Source organism: Nomascus leucogenys, chromosome 25 (assembly GCF_006542625.1).
Source record: "Nomascus leucogenys isolate Asia chromosome 25, Asia_NLE_v1, whole genome shotgun sequence".
In the NCBI taxonomy this organism is placed as follows: domain Eukaryota; kingdom Metazoa; phylum Chordata; class Mammalia; order Primates; family Hylobatidae; genus Nomascus; species Nomascus leucogenys.
In genome coordinates this window covers 17,247,777-17,265,673 of record NC_044405.1, presented here as the reverse complement: position 1 = coordinate 17,265,673, position 17,897 = coordinate 17,247,777, and the positions used below count along the sequence as shown (strand labels likewise).

General features: G+C 49.2%; 2 protein-coding genes across 3 annotated transcripts in view; both read right to left on the bottom strand.

Moving 5' to 3' along the window:
* The window catches only part of HUNK (hormonally up-regulated Neu-associated kinase), a 134,546-nt gene that overhangs the window by 116,265 nt on the left and 384 nt on the right, over nucleotides 1-17,897 (bottom strand). Inside the window, exon 2 of one of the 2 annotated variants that reach the window (XM_030806251.1) lies at nucleotides 17,154-17,886. Coding sequence is in view for 1 of the 2 variants with exons in the window: in XM_003263855.4 (XP_003263903.1) it covers nucleotides 11,561-11,821 (261 nt within the window). In the remaining variant the exon portion in view is untranslated. Of the gene's footprint in view, nucleotides 1-11,560; nucleotides 11,822-17,153; nucleotides 17,887-17,897 lie in introns of those variants that run through there. The other variant, XM_003263855.4, reaches the window with a different exon arrangement.
* Nucleotides 11,871-16,936, bottom strand: LOC115833150. Its single transcript, XM_030806252.1, has 2 exons — nucleotides 16,850-16,936; nucleotides 11,871-13,477 (listed from the first exon to the last, which is right to left on the bottom strand). Exon 2 carries the CDS (start codon nucleotides 13,124-13,126, stop codon nucleotides 12,428-12,430), a length of 699 nt encoding a protein of 232 aa, XP_030662112.1. The 5' UTR covers nucleotides 13,127-13,477; nucleotides 16,850-16,936; the 3' UTR covers nucleotides 11,871-12,427.

The window sequence follows — 17,897 nt, the reverse complement described above, 5'->3', positions numbered from 1 at the left end:
TTCCCCCTTTCTCTTTCTTCTCAACCACTGTCTTAGTCAGTTTGGGCTGGTGTAACATAATACCATAATACCATAATACCATAGACTGGATGCCTTATAAAGAACAGACAATTTGGCCAGGCGCGGTGACTCGTGCCTGTAATCCTAGCACTTTGGGATGCTGAGGTGGGTGGATCACCTCAGGTCAGGAGTTCGAGACCAGCCTGACCAACAAGGCAAAACCCCGTCTCTACTAAAAATACAAAAATTAGCCGGGCGTGGTGGCATGCACCTGTAGTCCCAGCTACTCGGGAAGCTGAGACAGGAGAATCACTTGACCCAGAAGGTGGAGGTTGCAGTGAGCCAAGATGGCGCCATCACACTCTAGCCTGGCCGACAAAGAGTGACATTCCATCAAAAAAAAGAAAAAAAAAAAAGAACAGACATGTATTTCTCACAATTCTGGAGCCTGAGAAGTATAAGCCTAACACACCGGCAGATCCAGTGGCTGATGAGGGCCTGTTTTCTGGCTCAGAGAAATGGCACCTTTTCACTGAGTCCTCATATGGTAGAAGGGCAAACAAGCTCCTTTAGGCACCCTTTATTTATTTATTATTTTTTGAGACACAGTTTTGCTCTTGTCACCCAGGCTAGAGTGCAATGTCATGATCTTGGCCCACTGCAACCTCCGCCTCCCAGGTTCAAGTGATTCTCCTGCCTCAGCCTCCCAAGTAGCTGGGATTACAGGTGCCCACCACCACACCTGGCTAATTTTTGTATTTTCAGTAGAGACGGGGTTTCGCCATGTTGGTCAGGCTGGTGTCAAGCTCCTTACCTCAAGTGATCCACCCACCTCGGCCTCCCAAAGTCTGGGATTACAGGTGTGAGCCACCATGCCTGGACTTTTTTATTTTTTTATTTTTTCACTACAATCTCAGTCAGGCACCTTTTATAAGGGCACTAATCCCATTCATGAGGGTAGATCTCATCACCCCCCAAAGGCCCCATCTCCAAATACCATCACACTGGAGGTTGGAATTTCAACAAAAGAATTTTGGGGGACACAAACATTCTGATCATAGCAACCATCCACCATAAATGGTACCACCTTTCCCATGAAGAGATGATGGGACATGGATTCACACTTGTCTTACTTAAACCAGCAAGAGTCAAAGATTTCCAAAGACCATCCCACACAGTATCATGCCTCTCCCTTGCAATCCAGGCATGGTAAAGGTGGGGGCAGAATCAAGAGTGCTTAGTCCAGGGTCATGGTTGCAGAACCAACCTGCCTAGCCTGAGTGTGTATAATCTGCAACTTTAGCCCAACTGGCACTGGTGTTAACAAACCAAGGTGACCCAAACCCTCAGCTCAGTAATCTGCAGACCTCCATTTTCTCAGCAGAGCCAACAAGGATGGGCAACAAAGCAGTGGCTCTTAATATTTTAGAAGTAAATAACTCCATTTAGAATATGACAAAACCCATGGACCCTCTCCTCAGAAATATGTTTACATGCACACAATTGATAGGGCTCCACAGACCTCCAAAACTTATCAATTATCCTTCTCTAGTTCATGAACTCCCAAGAAATAACTTCTGCAAATGGCAAGAACCACAAAGAAAAAGAGAAAGAATAATGAGGAGCGAGGGAAGATGGTAGACACTGAAAACATATCACTCAAAGAAGACTAATTTCCTTAATATAAAAAGAGCTCCTATAAATCAATAAGAAAAAGGCCAAAACCCCAAAAGAAAATTGGGGAATGGACATGAACAATGAATAGAAATGAAGTACAAACAGTTGAGAAGCTATGAAAATATACTCAACTCCCATGTAAATAAGAGAAACAATAAATAAGACAAGATACCATGTTTAATACACTCGATTGGCAAAGATCAAAATGAGTACCCTGTTGGCTGACACGTGGAAAAGCAAACACTCCCATACCAGATGGGTGTGATTATAAGTTGGGAACCCTTATAAATTATAAGGGTTATAAATGTGATTATAAATTTCCAACCTCTATGGCAGGCAATTTGGCAATACTTATCAACAGTTAAAACAGACATACCTTTTGGCCTAAGACTAGGAATTTACCCCTCAGACACACTGAGGGGTCACATTTACAAAGTGACAAATGGTCATGGAAATTTACTGAAGTATGGTTTAGGAATAACGAAAAAAAAATTATGTACTACCTAAATGTCCATCAACAAGAGATGGTTAAGTCAACATGATACCTCCACACAAATGACTACTATGCAATAATTAATTAACATAAAGAATGAGGCAATTCTGTAGTAGTCATGGGGAAGAATGCTCAAGACATATTGCTAAGTGAAAAAGCAAGATAATGAACAGCATGTTCAGTTTAAAAATACATCTGCCCTGGTGGGTGGGAAGGATGGATAAAGAGAAGCTGGTTCATGGGTACAAACATACATAGATAGAAGAACTAAAATTCTAATGTTTGTTAGCGTGACTATACTTAGCAGCAATACTTTGTATATTTCAAGGTAACTAGAACAGAGGACTTGATATGATACCAACCCATGGAAATGAATACTCAGGTGATGGACACGCCTATACTCTGGCTTGATCGTTACACGCTCCATGCATGAACACTCACATGTACCCCATAAATATGTAAAATATTATGTATCAATAAAGAAGAAAAATCTGCCCCTACCTACACATTTACAAATATGTATGTGGGTCTCTATGTGTATAGGGTATCTCTGGAGGGATACACAAGGACTAGAAGGAGGAGTGACCTCTCACGAGAAGATCCAGGAACTGAAGAGCCCAGATAAGAAGCAGTTACCTCTCACTGCAAACCCTCTCAGAAACTTTGAATTTCAGACCATGTGTCTGTATTAACAATTCCAAAACTCAACCAAATGCATCTTGAAAACACAAAGATGATTAAAAACCAAAAAGAACCCAGTGATTAGAAGTTGCAGAGCTAGGGCAGAGTGGCCACCGTAAGAGTGCTAAGAGGAGGTTAACAGGTGGCTCTACCCTGAGTAGTTTTTTTTGTCCATGAGAATGTCCCAAACTGTTACTCTACTCATCAAAAATCCAAATTCCCACAACTCCTTCAACAACTTTTCCCACCATTCACAAGTGATGGGGCAGGGAGGGTCTCTTCCCAGGAAAGTGCCTGTCTCTGAAGTAGGCATGCTGGCCCACAACTTGGCCCAACTCTCAGTTGCCCCAGAGTTCTCAGGAAAAAACCCATAGAGCATATAAAGTGAGCTTTCAACCTTGTAAGTACTGAGAAACACTACGGAGCCCTGATGATTCTAACCTAAGAGAAATGTGAAGCCAGAAAATTTCCCAGCGTGTGGCACATAGAATCTGCTAATGAGATGCCACACCGGCTGCTCCCTCATTGCAGGGAGAGAGACCACAATCGAGCAGCAAGGTAGGGCAGGCTGGAGAGAAGCTGGTTCATGGGTACAAACATACATAGATAGAAGGACTAAATGCTAATGTTTGCTATGGGGACTATACTTAGCAGCAATATGTATATTTCTTTGTTGTTGTTGTTGCTGTTGTTATGGAGTTTTTGCTCTTGTTGCCCAGGCTGGAGTGCAGTGGCACAATCTCGGCTCACTGCAACCTCCATCTCCTTGGTTCAAGCGACTCTCCTGCCTCAGCCTCTCGAGTAGCTGGGATTACAGGCACATACACTTGGCTAATTTTTTTGTATTTTTAGTAGAGACAGGGTTTCACCATGTTGGCCAGGCTGGTCTCAAACTCCTGACTTCAGGTGATCCGCCCTCCTCGGCCTCCCAAAGTGCTGGGATTACACACGTGAGCCACCACGCCTGGCCATACTTTGTATATTTCAAGGTAACAAGATGAGAAGACTTGATACCAACACGTGGAAATGATGACTACTCATATCCAAAGTGGGCATGGAAAAGATACCCGCGTTGTCTGTAGTCCATATGGTATGGACTCAGATGAAAAGCCCTGGACTCTGACCCTGTCTCTTTCAGTAAACAGCAAATGCTGGGCTGCACCCCCAGATTCCCCATCAGTGCTGAAGAATTGACTCCCCCAGCCGCAGGCTCTCAGCTGTGAGCTCTCCCCAGGAACCGCCCTCAGCAACTGTCCTGTCCAAGGCCATGCCCCTTGCCTGGGCAGCCCCCATCAAGAACTGGCCCATGCAGAAATATAAATCCCAGTCCTCTCATCCCAAATTGGCCAGCTCTGAAGGGCCAGCTCAGCTCCAGCGCTCACCACGGCATGGGCGGGGGCTTTGGCTGAGAGCGGTATTGGAGCCCAGCTTCTCCCTCTGCCCAGTGCTGCTTTGCCCCTCCCCTTGCAGAGGTCAGTTCTGAGAGTGATCCCTAAAAGCACATTCATCTCCTTCCCAAGATCCGCTTGCCACAACCCAATACTGACAGCCTAAAAAGGTGCTGGGGCTTGAACTATGCTCCCCCAAAAGATACCTTCAAGTCCCCTTGGTACCCATGGATATGATCTTCTTTGGAAATAGGGACTTTGTAGATGTCATCGAGTTAAAATGAGGCAATACTCATCAGAGAAATGCAAATCAAAACCACTGTGAGATACCATCTCACACCAGTTAGAATGGCCATCATTAAAAAAGCAGGAAACAACAGGTGCTGGAGAGGATGTGGAGAAATAGGAACACTTGTACACTGTTGGTGGGACTGTAAACTAGTTCAACCATTGTGGAAGTCAGTGTGGCGATTCCTCAGGGATCTCGAACTAGAAATACCATTTGACCCAGCCATCCCATTACTGGGTATATACCCAAAGGACTATAAATCATGCTGCTATAAAGACACATGCACACGTATGTTTATTGCGGCACTATTCACAATAGCAAAGACTTGGAACCAACCCAAATGTCCAACAACGATAGACTGGATTAAGAAAATGTGGCACATATACACCATGGAATACTATGCAGCCATAAAAAATGATGAGTTCATGTCCTTTGTAGGGACATGGATGAAACTGGAAAACATCATTCTCGGTAAACTATCGCAAGGACAAAAAACCAAACACTGCATGTTCTCACTCATAGGTGGGAATTGAACAATGAGAACTCATGGACACAGGAAGGGGAACATCACACTCCGGGGACTGTTGTGGGGTGGGGGGAGGGGGGAGGGACAGCATTAGGAGATATACCTAATGCTAAATGATGAGTTAATGGGTGCAGCAAACCAACATGGCACATGGATACATATGTAACAAACCTGCACATTGTGCACATGTACCCTAAAACCTAAAGTATAATAAAAAAATAAATAAATAAAATAAAATGAGGCAATACTGGATTAGGGTAGACCTACATCCCATGACTGGTGTCCTTATAAAGAGACATAGGAAGAGATTAAGAGACAGAAGAGACACTCAGAGGGAGGAAGACTGTGTGAAGACAGACGCAGAGACAGAGTGCTGCAGTCATAAGCCAGAAAACGCCCAAGAGTGCTGGCCACCACGGGAAGCTAGAAAGAGGCAAGGAAGGATCCTCCCTATGGCTGCAGAGGGAGCATGGCCCTGCCAACACCTTGGTTTTGGATTTCCAGCCTCCAGAACTGTGACAGAATAAATTGCTGTTGTTGAAGCCACACAGTGTGTGGTAATTTGTTAGAACCATCCTAGCAAACTCATAGAGAATGTCAGAGAGAAGATCTACTCAGGGCACCCTTCTACGTAATCAAGGCAGGCAAGAACACCAGCAAGCTGGTTGTTACCCCCCAGGGCTGCTGCAGGCATCTAACAAGAATGTGCACGGGAGGGGCACCCTGAAAAAAACCATAAAACACTGTAGCACTGGGCTGGTGCTGGTGATGGAGGAGAGGAAACAGCTCTCTCCAATTCACAGAGGCATCCCCCTGCTCGGGGACTATTCAGGCCTTGTGTTTCTAGCTCTTTCCTGCTGGTCATCTTACCACCCAGTGGCACCTCCTATCAGAAAGCGTGAAATTCAATTCAGGTCAGCACTTAGACCAGGGCTGAGTAGAGAAAGAAGTTTCCCCCATCAGCTAACATAAGGCCTGGGGATTATCTACGGGTTTCAATTAGCCAAGAGAGCAGGTCTCTCCCTTACCATAAATAATCGGGAGGGAATATATGTCCCAAGGCCAAAATGACAACCCTGTGCCCAAGCCTCCTTCCCACGGAGAACACCCCAACCTGTCCCTCTCTTCGGGGGCACACGGCTGCTACTCACCACCCCTTCTGGGCAGATAAACCCTGGGATGGATGATTGCCACGCTGACCTCCAATAGCTGGCAGCATGCAGAATTCTATAGTCTCACAGACCTGAGTCGGATTGGTATGCACGGGTAGCTATAGCCGTGACTCAACACCTGCAGAGAAAATGTAGGGTTGTACTCCTCTCTGTGGGCACCGTTTCTGCACTGCTGCGCTGACTCAAAGCACCCTTTGAAGTCCGTGGGACCTGTATCAATGAACACTAGGAACCAGGCCCTACGTGCCAATTTCCATCATTCACAAGTACTTCAAAAAGATGAGGCAGGGCAGGAAGTTCAAAAGAATCCGCCCGCAACTGCAGAATGCAATCCTCGAAATTACAGGCACTGCCTTGTCACACAGGGCTCACCAAGCAGGTGCTTTGCAAATGCCTCCTTCTTGCCAAGAAGTCCCTGCCAAGGATTAATAGGAATTTCCAGTTCTCTAAGCATTTCTTGTTCCTAAGAGCGATTACCCCTAAATTTCTAGCACTTCAAAAATACAGGATTTAGCACCTGTTTGTTTCAGAAATACTTGCTAAAAACAGATCTGCCAAAAGGCCACCTCTAAAATTAGTCATATTTCCTGCTCTGCAAAACATAGTAAATCGTATTTTTAGTAACTCCTTCACTCCAGGTATCTGGCACTGTCATGCTCTAAGCACGATTATTGGCAACTTAGTAAGCAGGCAACCCTTATTCTTAGCCTAAAAATAGTTCCGATGGAAGTGACAAGCAGGCTTATTATTTTTTAACCAAGGGTTAGAACAAGATATTTCAACATCTTAACCAATCATTTTATGTACTCAACTTTGTATCTCAGTGAGACTCAATCACAAAAGAAGGTAACAGTGGCATGGACTGTCTGTTCTTGTTCTGTAGTTTGCCTGCCTACAACACTGGCTCAATACCTGAGATACACCTACTCTTTTCTCAGTTCAGCTTTTCCAACTATATTTTTTCAACTTTTATCAATTTTTTACAAAACATAATAACCTGTCATGTGCCAGAGACCATGCCTCTCATAGGTATCATGAGCCAACACCAGGGTTAAAGCAACTCTCATGTGTCAGCCACCCAAGTAGCTGGGACTACAGGTGTGCACCACCACACCCAACTAATTTTTGTATTTTTAGTAGAGACAGGGTTTCTCCATGTTGGCCAGGCTGATCTAGAACTTCTGACCTCAAGTGATCCACCCACCTTGGCCTCCCAAAGTGCTAGGATTACAGGCATGAGCCACCACGTCTGTCCTGTTTCTGGACCTCACTTCAATTTTCTGTGAGTCACTTTCCTTCTTCTGTTGATAGATGATATTATCTGATCATGCAGCAGCCCCCAAGTCCCTCTGTCTGGTTGAGGGCCAGGGCGGGGGGCACCTGTTATGTGCCAGAGACCACGCCTCTCCTAGGTATCACAAACCAATACCAGGCTCTGCAAGCACAACCACTCCAGGTGTTTCAAAGTCATTACCCCACACTGCTGCTCAGCAGCTTTGCTCTTCGTCTCAAAGCCAGAGAATGGTACTTTTCAGAATCTGCTTTTCTGATCATTTTCCCTGGTCTAATCATCAACTTTGGTCAAACACACTCAGCCCCGACTGTGAAGGTACCTATTAAGAGTTTCACATGGCCAAGTGAACTATTTATTTTTAAAGCCAGATTAACAGAGATTGCATTAACTCAAAGGAGGACAAAATTAGGTCTCGGCCACACACCATCTTTTCTTTACAAGCAGTAAAAGAGCTATCTAGATTCAAATGGCTTCTAAACAAACAACTTCAGAGGAAAAGCAGGCAAAAGATTGTCCTACAGGCAGTGGTAGCAAAAGGAGCCTCTCGATGAGACCGAATTGAAACCTAAAAGGAAAGTCGGGAAAAACTGGCTCCCTTTGTCATCTGGACGCAGACAGTGATTCCCAGCAAACCATGAAGGATTTCACCCAAAGCTTTTTGGAAATGTAACCAAGTCGAAACACAACACACTACACACACACACCCCCGCCCATACCAAATGCCTTCAACCAGCAATACCCTAGAGTTTAGCACAAATCACCCAAAACTAATTCTCACAGTTTGAGAATGCAGCTATGAAGCAGGCCAAACTTGGGGTGCCCTCTAAACTTGTTTCCCTATGCCCTCTTTCAGCTTTTTCATGGACTGATTTCCCAAGACAAGCTGCCCTGAATCCTTTCGCTCCACATGGGCTGGGAGTACTTCTCACTAGAGTATTAATGACTGCATTCCCCTCCTAATGTGGAATGTATCCTTTATAAAAGGATGGGCCAGGTGCAGTGGCTCACATCTGTAATCGTAGCACTTTGGGAGGCCAAAGTGGGAGGATCGCTTGAGGCCAGGAGTTGGAGACCAGCCTGAGCAAGACAGTGAGACCCCTGTCTTTACAAAAAATTAAAAAAATAAAAAGATAGGACAGGAGAAAAGTGAAGTTCTAAATCCAAAATGTACACACCCCAAGAAAAGAGGAATTAATGAGGGAAAGAGGCTTCCCTGGGTCACCCACAGTGGGGGACACTAGAGGTTTAATGACCTCCTTTTCCTCAGCTCTGCTCACTGGAGGAAACTTTCCCCAGGCCAAAACCATCTTAGTAGCTCACCTTTTAAAACAACTTCAAGTTGCAAATAGCCTGAGGCTGTCGTCATCTTTGTTTTGGCCTTAGTTAGGCAATACCCAAAACTAGAGTGGGGATGAGGGCTCATTTTAATTTAGCAGTCCTTCTCAGAGTCAAGCATACACACACACACACACACACACACACACACACACACACACATTTTAATCCCTACAATTTGCTAAAACCCAAATCTATTAGTTAAGCATTAAAGGTGCTGGATTTGGGAGATAAATGCTATGAATGACACCATTGTTTCTTTAAAGCCAGCAATTGAGTGAACTAAAATCCAGATTTCTCCCAATGCCCACAATCCCTGGAGCACTGATTCTCCCTGCTGGGGTGGAGCATCCCGGGAAAACCAAGTTTTTCAACACAGACATTTCTCCCCTGCCTCCTTCTCCACCCAAAGAACCACCATCCTTAACCGCAGTCCACCAATGGGTCCGGGGGAATAATTTTACATCCAATTAACATCTCCTGTCATTGCAACAATGAAGTGAGATTCATCATTTAAGAAAGATAAGATGGGAGAGAAAGGGGAGTGGGCACCTGGGGGAGCAGCGAGTCTCTTCATGTGAATCCTATTTGGGCAGGAATTGCCTGCATGTCGGGGTTCCCAGTGGGCCCAGCACACAGCTCCAGAACCCAAGCGCTGGCTGAGCTCTGAATCCACCCCCAGGCAGTTCAGCCAAAGCCAAGAGTTCTATAGTGCAAAAATGCGCTGCTACAGAGCCAGAGGCACAGCACAACACAGCAAGGTGGAGAGAAGCCAGAAGTCTGTGCACCAGGGCAGGCGAGAAGAATGTACTTGCAGTGTTTGCCATTACGTTGTGAGCATAAAGACTCGCCTCTTTCCGTTATGTTTAGAGAGGAAATATGCACGACCAGACTGAATCCTATACGTTTCCAATGAAAATAAACTTCCATCGCCACTGCCAACAGGAATTTACACAGGGCCAGGAGAAGAGAGCTCACTCTAATTAGCCAACTGTGTGGCCTCGCAGCATCCTCGCGCCCTGAACGGACTCGCAGTGTGGAAGTCAGACAGCTCACTACGAATCGAATCGAATCAAATCGAGGAGTGTAAGTGTGCCTCGATCCCTGCGGACTAGAACGAGGTTTGGAGGTTTTTCCTTTTTCTTTGAAGAGTTACTCAAGTTCATACTGAACACTCCTTTTTTGCATGGGAATTCAGGCAGGAGGCACTTCTAAAAACTACTCACTCGAACCCCACGTACCCATAATAAAGGGGTGCCTCACTCAAAACGGCTGTAGGGAACACACGGAAAATGACAAGGGTGACGGAGACCTGCATTCACAGGCAAGAGGCTCCAAGTCAAAGTGGGGAAATGGGGTGGGGGGGGAAATTAAAGGTGGGGTGAGGCTGGAGACAGGCAGGAAGGGCAGGTTGGCCCTGTGACCAGGGGTTTCACAGGGCAGCCCCAGGCTGGGCAGAGGCCCCCAGGTCAGAAGGCAGAGGGCTTGGCTCCCAGGCCACCTGCTCGGTTGGGAAGTGAACTCGGCCTTCCCTCCTTGCGGCTGACGCCTCCCTGACCCACGGACCACACAAAGGAGCTGGTCCCCCTCCAGGTTTGAGCCACCCCCAGCCTGGGGGCAGTCTTGAGCCCGAGATGACAGGAGCTTGGGGCAGCTCCAGCCTGGATTGGCTCTGAGCTCGGGCAGCTCCAGCCTGGGGTGACCCGGCCTCAAAAGCGAGTCACCAGCTCCTGGGTTTCTTCTCACAGCTCTAAGTTACACCTTCCACCTACCTGCCCCTCACCTGGCAAGGGTTCACAACCATCTAACTTCCAGCAAGGCTGGAGAGGTGCCCCTTTCGGTCTCGCGGAGGTCCCCTTTCCTTTCCCCTCTTCTAGAAAGATAAGAAGGCATCTCCCAATCTCTGGGGGGAGGTATCTGTAGTTCTGTTCCTGCCAGTAGCAGGGTCTTCTCTGCAGCTCCCACCCTGAGGCTGGAGGGCACAGAGGAGCTGGGGGAACGGAGAGAAGGGGATGAGACGGAGAGAAGGGGATGAGAATGGCGGGGATGAGAATGGTGGGTGATGGGGGGCAGGGGTGGGAGGGTTGAGTGGATGGAGAGGAGCACAGGTTGAGGGATGGACAGGTGGAGGGCGGAGGCAAAAACCCTCGTCTGTGCACGAAAAATTCCCCAGCTGCCGGAGCCCACAGGTGGGAAGGAACGCAGGATCTCAGCCTTCCCCCACCTCCTCCCAGAGCCCAGGACGGGGATCAGACTCTAAGCTCCCCCAGAGGCTGGCTGTTAGCTTTCCTGCTCCCCCCCGCCCCCCGACATAAGAGCCCACCTCCTCTAGCCCTGGTTCCCGCCTCGCCACGGATCCGCAGCCCCTGCCGGCCTGAAGGGCAGAGGGGCCCCATCCCGCCCCCCGCGCTAGTGTCCGCCAGGCGGCGCCCTTCCACGAGCAGAACGGCCGCGCGGGACGCTTCCCGGGGCAAGGCCGTCCCCTCCCAAGCCCCTAGCCCCCAGGCAGCGGACCCCAGGCCGCCCTTCGGGAAAGGCTGCGAGAGGCTGGGCGCGCGTTTTAACCCAACAGGAAAGCCGGGCGGAGGGGGAAGGCGCTTGGCCCGGGACTGCACACTGGGACTCCCAGTGCAGTGCTCCCCGCGGGGTCCTGGCCGCCGACTCCCGCCCCTGTGCCCCAGTCCCACGGCGCCCAGGAGACTCACCTTCTCCCCGGTCAGCACGTGCAGCCCCTCGCGCACCTTGGCGAAGGAGCCCTCGCCCAGCTTCCTGCTGCCGATGAGGTAGTTGCCCACGCGCTTGTGGTGCTGGAAGTCGCGGAGCCGCTCGCGGGGCACGCCGCTCACCCAGGCAGGCAGGAAACTTCCCTCGCAGGCCGCCGCGGGCCTGGCCGCGTCCTCCGCGCCGCCGCCGCCCCCAGGCGCCGCCGGCTCCCCCAGGAGCCCGTCCCCCGCCGCCGCCGGCATCGCGCTCGCCCGCGGCCCGCGCGGCTCCTTCTCGGCTCCCGCGCTCGCAGCTCCTCCTCTCCAGGCTCCTCGGCTTCCCCGGCTCCTTCGGCTTCTCCCGCCGCCGCCCTGGGCCCAGCCCCGCCCCGCCCGGGTCTCCGCACCCAGCGCCCGGGGCCGCCGCGATCACGCCCCCCGCGCCGCCAAGCGAGGCGCGCAGACAATAGCGGCCGCCCAGGGGACGCGGTACCAGGGACCCCGCCCCCAAAAGTTCTTCCTCGGAGGGTCGCCCGGGCCCCTTTCAGGACACCAGGATCCCGCCCCGGGTCCCGTCCAGGAAGCTAATGACAGTCGCCCCGCTCGGGCGTGCGGGGTGGGGCGCGGTCCGGCGGTGCCTGGGTCCCGGGGTCCGGGTGCCTGGGTGCCTGGGTCCGGGATCCCGGGCGCCTCCGCAGCCTCCGCCTCGCCGCCGCCGTCTGGCCCGCACGGGCTTGGGTCCGGCTCCAGCGATCGCTCCTAGCCGTGCGCTGGGCGGCCGCTCCCGCCGGAGAGAAGAGCGCGGCGGGCTGCAGGCGCCCTCTGGAAGGCAGCAGAAGAAAGCCCCATTCAGTTTGAATTTGCAGAAATTTAATCCGCTCGCGGGCGGCGGGAACAGATGCGAGCTCCACTCCGCAGCCCGTGCACTTTCAAATCCCTAGTAGCCCCTCCTTCCCCGCGCGCCACAGTCAAACTCGACCCTCGCTGGAGAGGGGAGGGCCCGGGGAGGGGAGCTGCTGAGTGGACGGAGGAGCCACCTGAGCGCCAGACAGGGCGACCCTGCGCGGTCTCGGAGGCGCGCGCTCCCGGGCCGCCCAGGTCGGGCCGCCTCCGGCTGCGCCTCTCGCCCGGATTCTGGGCTTGGGTTTTCTGGACCTTTCGGCAGTGAAATCCCCCACTGGCCGCACCCACCCGGGGCGGGGGGAAGAGGGAAGGCTCTCGAACTCCGTAGACTGTGGGTCGGGTTGCGTGCCCGGCCCTGAGTCCGGCACACAGTAGGGCCCCCTGGATCTGGGGTGTTAGGATAGATGGATGGCTGGAAGAAAGAGTGGGGAGGTGGCCAGGCGTCTGCCCTGGCTCGCACGCAGCCTGGTTGGCTGTGTTGGAGGAGGCGCAGCCACAGCAGTAATAGTAGCAGCAGCAACGCAGGAACCAGGGCGTTTGCTGCCTCTGCTTGTAGCTTACACCTTCTTTGCCTTCCACTGAAATGATGCCTGTGATTGCAGGAGGTGGACCGGCGCTCGCCTCTCTTCGATGCTTTTGTTCTGCAAGCGCTGTGACTGTGCTCATCGCATAAACAATTGCAACTGCCCTGACGACACTGGACCCTCTCCCAGGATCCCCAACGTCTTCTCAAACCGAAAATGAAGAATCTTGTGAGGGAGAAGCAGGAGGGTAGGTCGGAGGAGGCATTTACAAAATGCTACCTGTTGAGGTGCCCGCATTTGATGGAAACTTCACCCCGATCATGCAACATCAGAGCTGAAGGAAGGATTTGGTCCTAACAAAGTTCCTTTCATTGTTTATTCCTGAGTAAACAAGTATGGCATCGACCCATAGCAATGCTTTGAGATTGGGGGTGGGGGGTGGGGGGAACAACAGCTGTCATCAATCCAGTGTCTGAGGGGCTCGCTGACCCATCTGAAGAAGGACGGAGAGAAACGCCTGCTTTCAATACATCTAATTTTAAATACGCTACTGTATTCATCCACCTACCTGTTACAAGTCACCAGCCTGTTATTATGACTGAACATACTGCGTTTTCTGTTGTTCTGTCTCATTGTTCCCGTTTACCAATATTAAAGATACAGCTTAAAATATTTTTCTTGCTGTGCTTAAGGGACTTCTTTGCTCCCACCGGCCTTGACTATTTCAGTAAGGTTCATTCAATCCTTTTAATGTCTCTAATTCAGTAATCAAATCTTAACAGGACAGTTGCATGGGAGGGGAATGGTGACTAGCATGGTGCCAGCAGAATAGATGTCCAGCAACTGTCTAAAGAATGAGGAATATGGAGCTCACTTTGGGGTAAAAACCACTCTGAGGCCGGGCGCGGTGGCTCATGCCTGTAATCCTAGCACTTTGGGAGGCTGAGGCGGGTAGATCACGAGGTCAGGAGTTCAAGACCAGCCTGGCCAAGATGGTGAAACCCTGTCTCTACTAAAAATACAAAAATTAGCCAGGCGTGGTGGCGGGCGCCTGTAATCCCAGCTACTCTGGAGGCTGAGGCACAGAATTGCTTGAATCCAGGAGGCGGAGGTTGCAGTGAGCCGAAATCTTGCCACTGCACTCCAGCCTGGGCGACAGAGCAAGACTCCTTCTCAAAAAAAAAAAAAAAAAAAAAAAAAAAAAAACCGCTCTGAATCTTCCATCAGAAACAGTTTGGGAGTCCACCCAATGTTGTGTTAATAGAGTATGATTTTTTTTAATGTTAGGACATGCACTCTTTATGAAAATTTAGAGATTTATTTATTAAGGTTTAAGGCAAATTTCAGAGACTGTTCCCCAAAGTATTTTTATGGTCTAAAAAAAAAAGTTTCATAAAAATGGTGGATGACATTTACAATGAAATAGAGATTTTCTTTCCTTTTAATTATCCTCTCAGGGCAGAGGTCAGGAAAGGGGTGTAGAAGAGAGAAAATCCAGGCCCATTAAATCTTTTTCAAGCCTGCTGCCTGGGTTTGATTCAAGTTCACTGCTAATTCCATAAGCTGGGATGGATGCCAAAGAGAAGTCCAAATCCTACCCGTGCGTTCCCTTTGTAACTGGTTTTTGAACTACAAGTCCTAGTCTCTGAAATGGCCTGTTTAACAAGAAATCGCCCCAGAAATGTCTTTATGTAAAACAAATTAGTACACAATATATTGCCCTCATATTCAGTGTGCAGAAAGCATCTGATTATTCAATGCGACAGTAATGCAGCATTGAAAATTCTCTGCTAATTAGCCCAAACTAAATTTCTAGCCTTATCCTCCTGCGGAGTTCCCAGGTGGGGGGGCGGTGCTGGCTGGGATCCGGCCTCCCTACTGCCACACCTTTGCCTGTGCCTTGCCCGCCCCCAATATGCTGTCTCCGACTCATTTCCAGCTAGCACAGGTGTTCCCTTTCCCATGAAGCCCTCCCCAACCAATAAGCTGCAAGAAGCCCACCTCCCTCTGTTGTCTCTTAGTTCAGTCGTTTCACATTCCTCTTATGTCCTGTAGTACTTATTATCTATAGCTTTCTTCTCTTTTAGACTCATTGAGGACAGGAGCTGTGTCTAATTTCATTATTTGCCCTACAGTACCTAGCACAGTGTCTGAGACATGATCATTGTTCAGTAAACATCTGTTGAATAAACGAATGAAAGTAATCATTCACTGATTCTCAAGTGGGGGTTTACTGCTCCTGAGAGCAAGACCCCATCTAGTCCTGGGGGAGACAAGTTACCAGTGACTTTCTAAAAGCATTTTTAGGTGCATTGTTGGTTGCCTTTGGGGATCAACAAATATAATTGTTTGTCTTGTCGAAGATGGCTCATTCTCTAACTTGGATGAGTTAACCCTTTCAGAAACAGGACCAATCCCAGTGCGCTGTGAAGCCTCGGGAAGCTTTCTCAGTTGACTCGTACCAGCTGCTTCCTTCCTTCCCTTTTCCTTCCCCATCTCCTCGCCCCATATGGCTGGGAGACTGCCTCTGTGCTCCCACAGAACGCCAGCTTCTAGACCCAGCTGGAAGCAGTCAAAGACAATTAGAAGTAATCAGGCTAGCACAGCCAGGAAATGAGAGTTGGCTAGAAGGGGTTAGGCTGGCAGAAGCCGGCTGGTAACTGGAGAAGGAACGGATGGCAAAGCAAAGACGGCAGACATGGATCAACTTTGCCTGGAAGACATCATGTGAACTCTGTATGTTCATGTTCCCCAAACAAAGCGTCCCATAAATAACAGACTGGACTTGAACCCGTGTCCCCAGAGTTCATGTCCAGCATTATTCTTTCACAACACCCAGCTGTTGAACGTGCACAATGCAACAGCTGAGGAAGAAAGGGTTCCCTGGGCATAAAGACTCGTGTGCAAAGGCAGCCCAGTGTGCTAGTGCAGAGCAGGCTGCTGCCAGCATCCCCACAATGAAACGCTTCTCTAAAAATGAGTCGTGACACTTACCTTTTGGTGCTTCAGTTTCCTTAAGCTACAAAAATGGGATATTAAGGAATTGTGTGGAGTCAATCAGATTATGCACACAAAGCACTCAGATCAGTGCGTGGCACATTATAAGTACAAGGTGAATTTTGACTTTCACACCTTCCATCAATATGACTATCATCATCATAAACTAAGAGAAGTCACTCAAGAATGCCCCAGAGGTCCACCAGCACAATTGCCCCGGTAGCTGATGAATCCAAAAGCATAATCTGCGGGTTGGATCTCTTCCCTGAAACTAGAGTACTATGTCAACCCTCTTCAACTCTGCCAGGCTGTCTGATAGGATCTCACTCACATTTAACTTGGGATACACACACACATACACACAAACACACCCCTCTGTACTTCTTTCCTAAGGCTTCACCCAAATTCACCCCAAAATTTAGCAGTCATCCTTTGCTTCCTCTGCTTCTTGATCCTCATATCCAACCCATCAGCAAATCCTATACCCGCCTGTGACCCTTTCTCTCACTTCCTAAGTGGCATCCTTTGCTTCCACGCCAAAGCCAAAACCAGTTCTTCAAAATGGGAATCAGTAATCCCAGCACTTAAGGAGGCCAAGGAGGGAAGATCACCTGAGGTCAGGAGTTCAAGACCAGCCTGGCCAACATGGCGGAACCCCATCTCTACTAAAAATACAAAAATCAACCGGGCGTGTTGGCAGGCACCTGTAATCCCAGCTACTCAGGAGGCTAAGGCAGGGAGAATCACTTGAACCCTGGAGGTGGAGGTTGCAGTGAGCCAAGATCATGCCATTGCACTCTAGCCTAGGCGACAGAACAAGACTCTATCTCAAAAAAAAAAAAAATATGAATCAGATCATATCACTTACCTGCACTTGAAAGCTGTTCAACAGACCCCTGCAGAAAAGATTCCCCAAGCACTTTATCATGATATGGCCCTGCCTCCCTCTTCACTGTCACCTCCTGGGAGCCAGACAGCAAGCTGCATCAAAGCCTTTACCCTGCATCAAAGCCTTTACCTCTGTGTCTTGGTCTGCTCAGACTGCCATAACAAAACACCTAGACTGGGTGGCTTAAACACCAGACATTTCTTTCTCATTGTTCTGAGGAATCCAAGATTTAGGTTCCAGCAGATATACATGTATAGAGATTTACTCTAAGGAACTGACTCACATGATGATGGAGACTGAGAAGTCCAGAACGAAAGTGCTAGCAGATTCAGTTCCTGATGAAGGCTCTCTTCCTGGCTGACAGACGAGTGCACTCGCCAAGTGCTCTCATGGCAGAAAGACACACGGCCCTGGTCTCTTCTTCTTTCTATAAGGACACCAATCGGATCATGAGGGTCCCACTCTCATGCCCTCAATTAAGCCTAAATGCCTTCTGAAGGTCTCACCTCCAAATACCATCACATCAGAGGTCACAGCTGCAACGTATGAACTTGAGCCGGGGGGATACGAATATTCAGTTCATGACACTCTGCCAACAATACACTTCTTCAACATCGCTGAAGTTTCTCGCTTCATTCAGGGCTCTGCTCTCTCAATCGGAAAATCAGAAATCAGGCAGACTGTCCCAGGGTCCCTAATCGCCACACTCAACTTTTCATGTCATCATCATTAGCTAACAGAAGAATGTACATTCACTTGTTTATGTGTTTATTCTCTCTCTCTCTCATATTTAATGTCCATGAAGCGAGGGACTTTGTATCCCAACACCCATGCATGCCTGGTACACTGTACATGTTCAGCAATGGCAATGCGGAGCTTCATCTCAACTCTTAATCTGTCCATGTGGGAGAGGAAGGAGTTGCTGAGCTTTGGGTGGTTGTGGCCCTGCAGGATGATGGTGTACGGATGGTGACACCAGGCCAACCTCCTGCAGCTGCTTCCCAGTAGCCACTGAGCTGATACTCAA

Bases quoted from the DNA above. Each gene is read 5' to 3' on its own strand.
- LOC115833150 (XM_030806252.1), bottom strand. From the start codon at position 13,126: ATGAGCACAGTCACAGCGCTTGCAGAACAAAAGCATCGAAGAGAGGCG.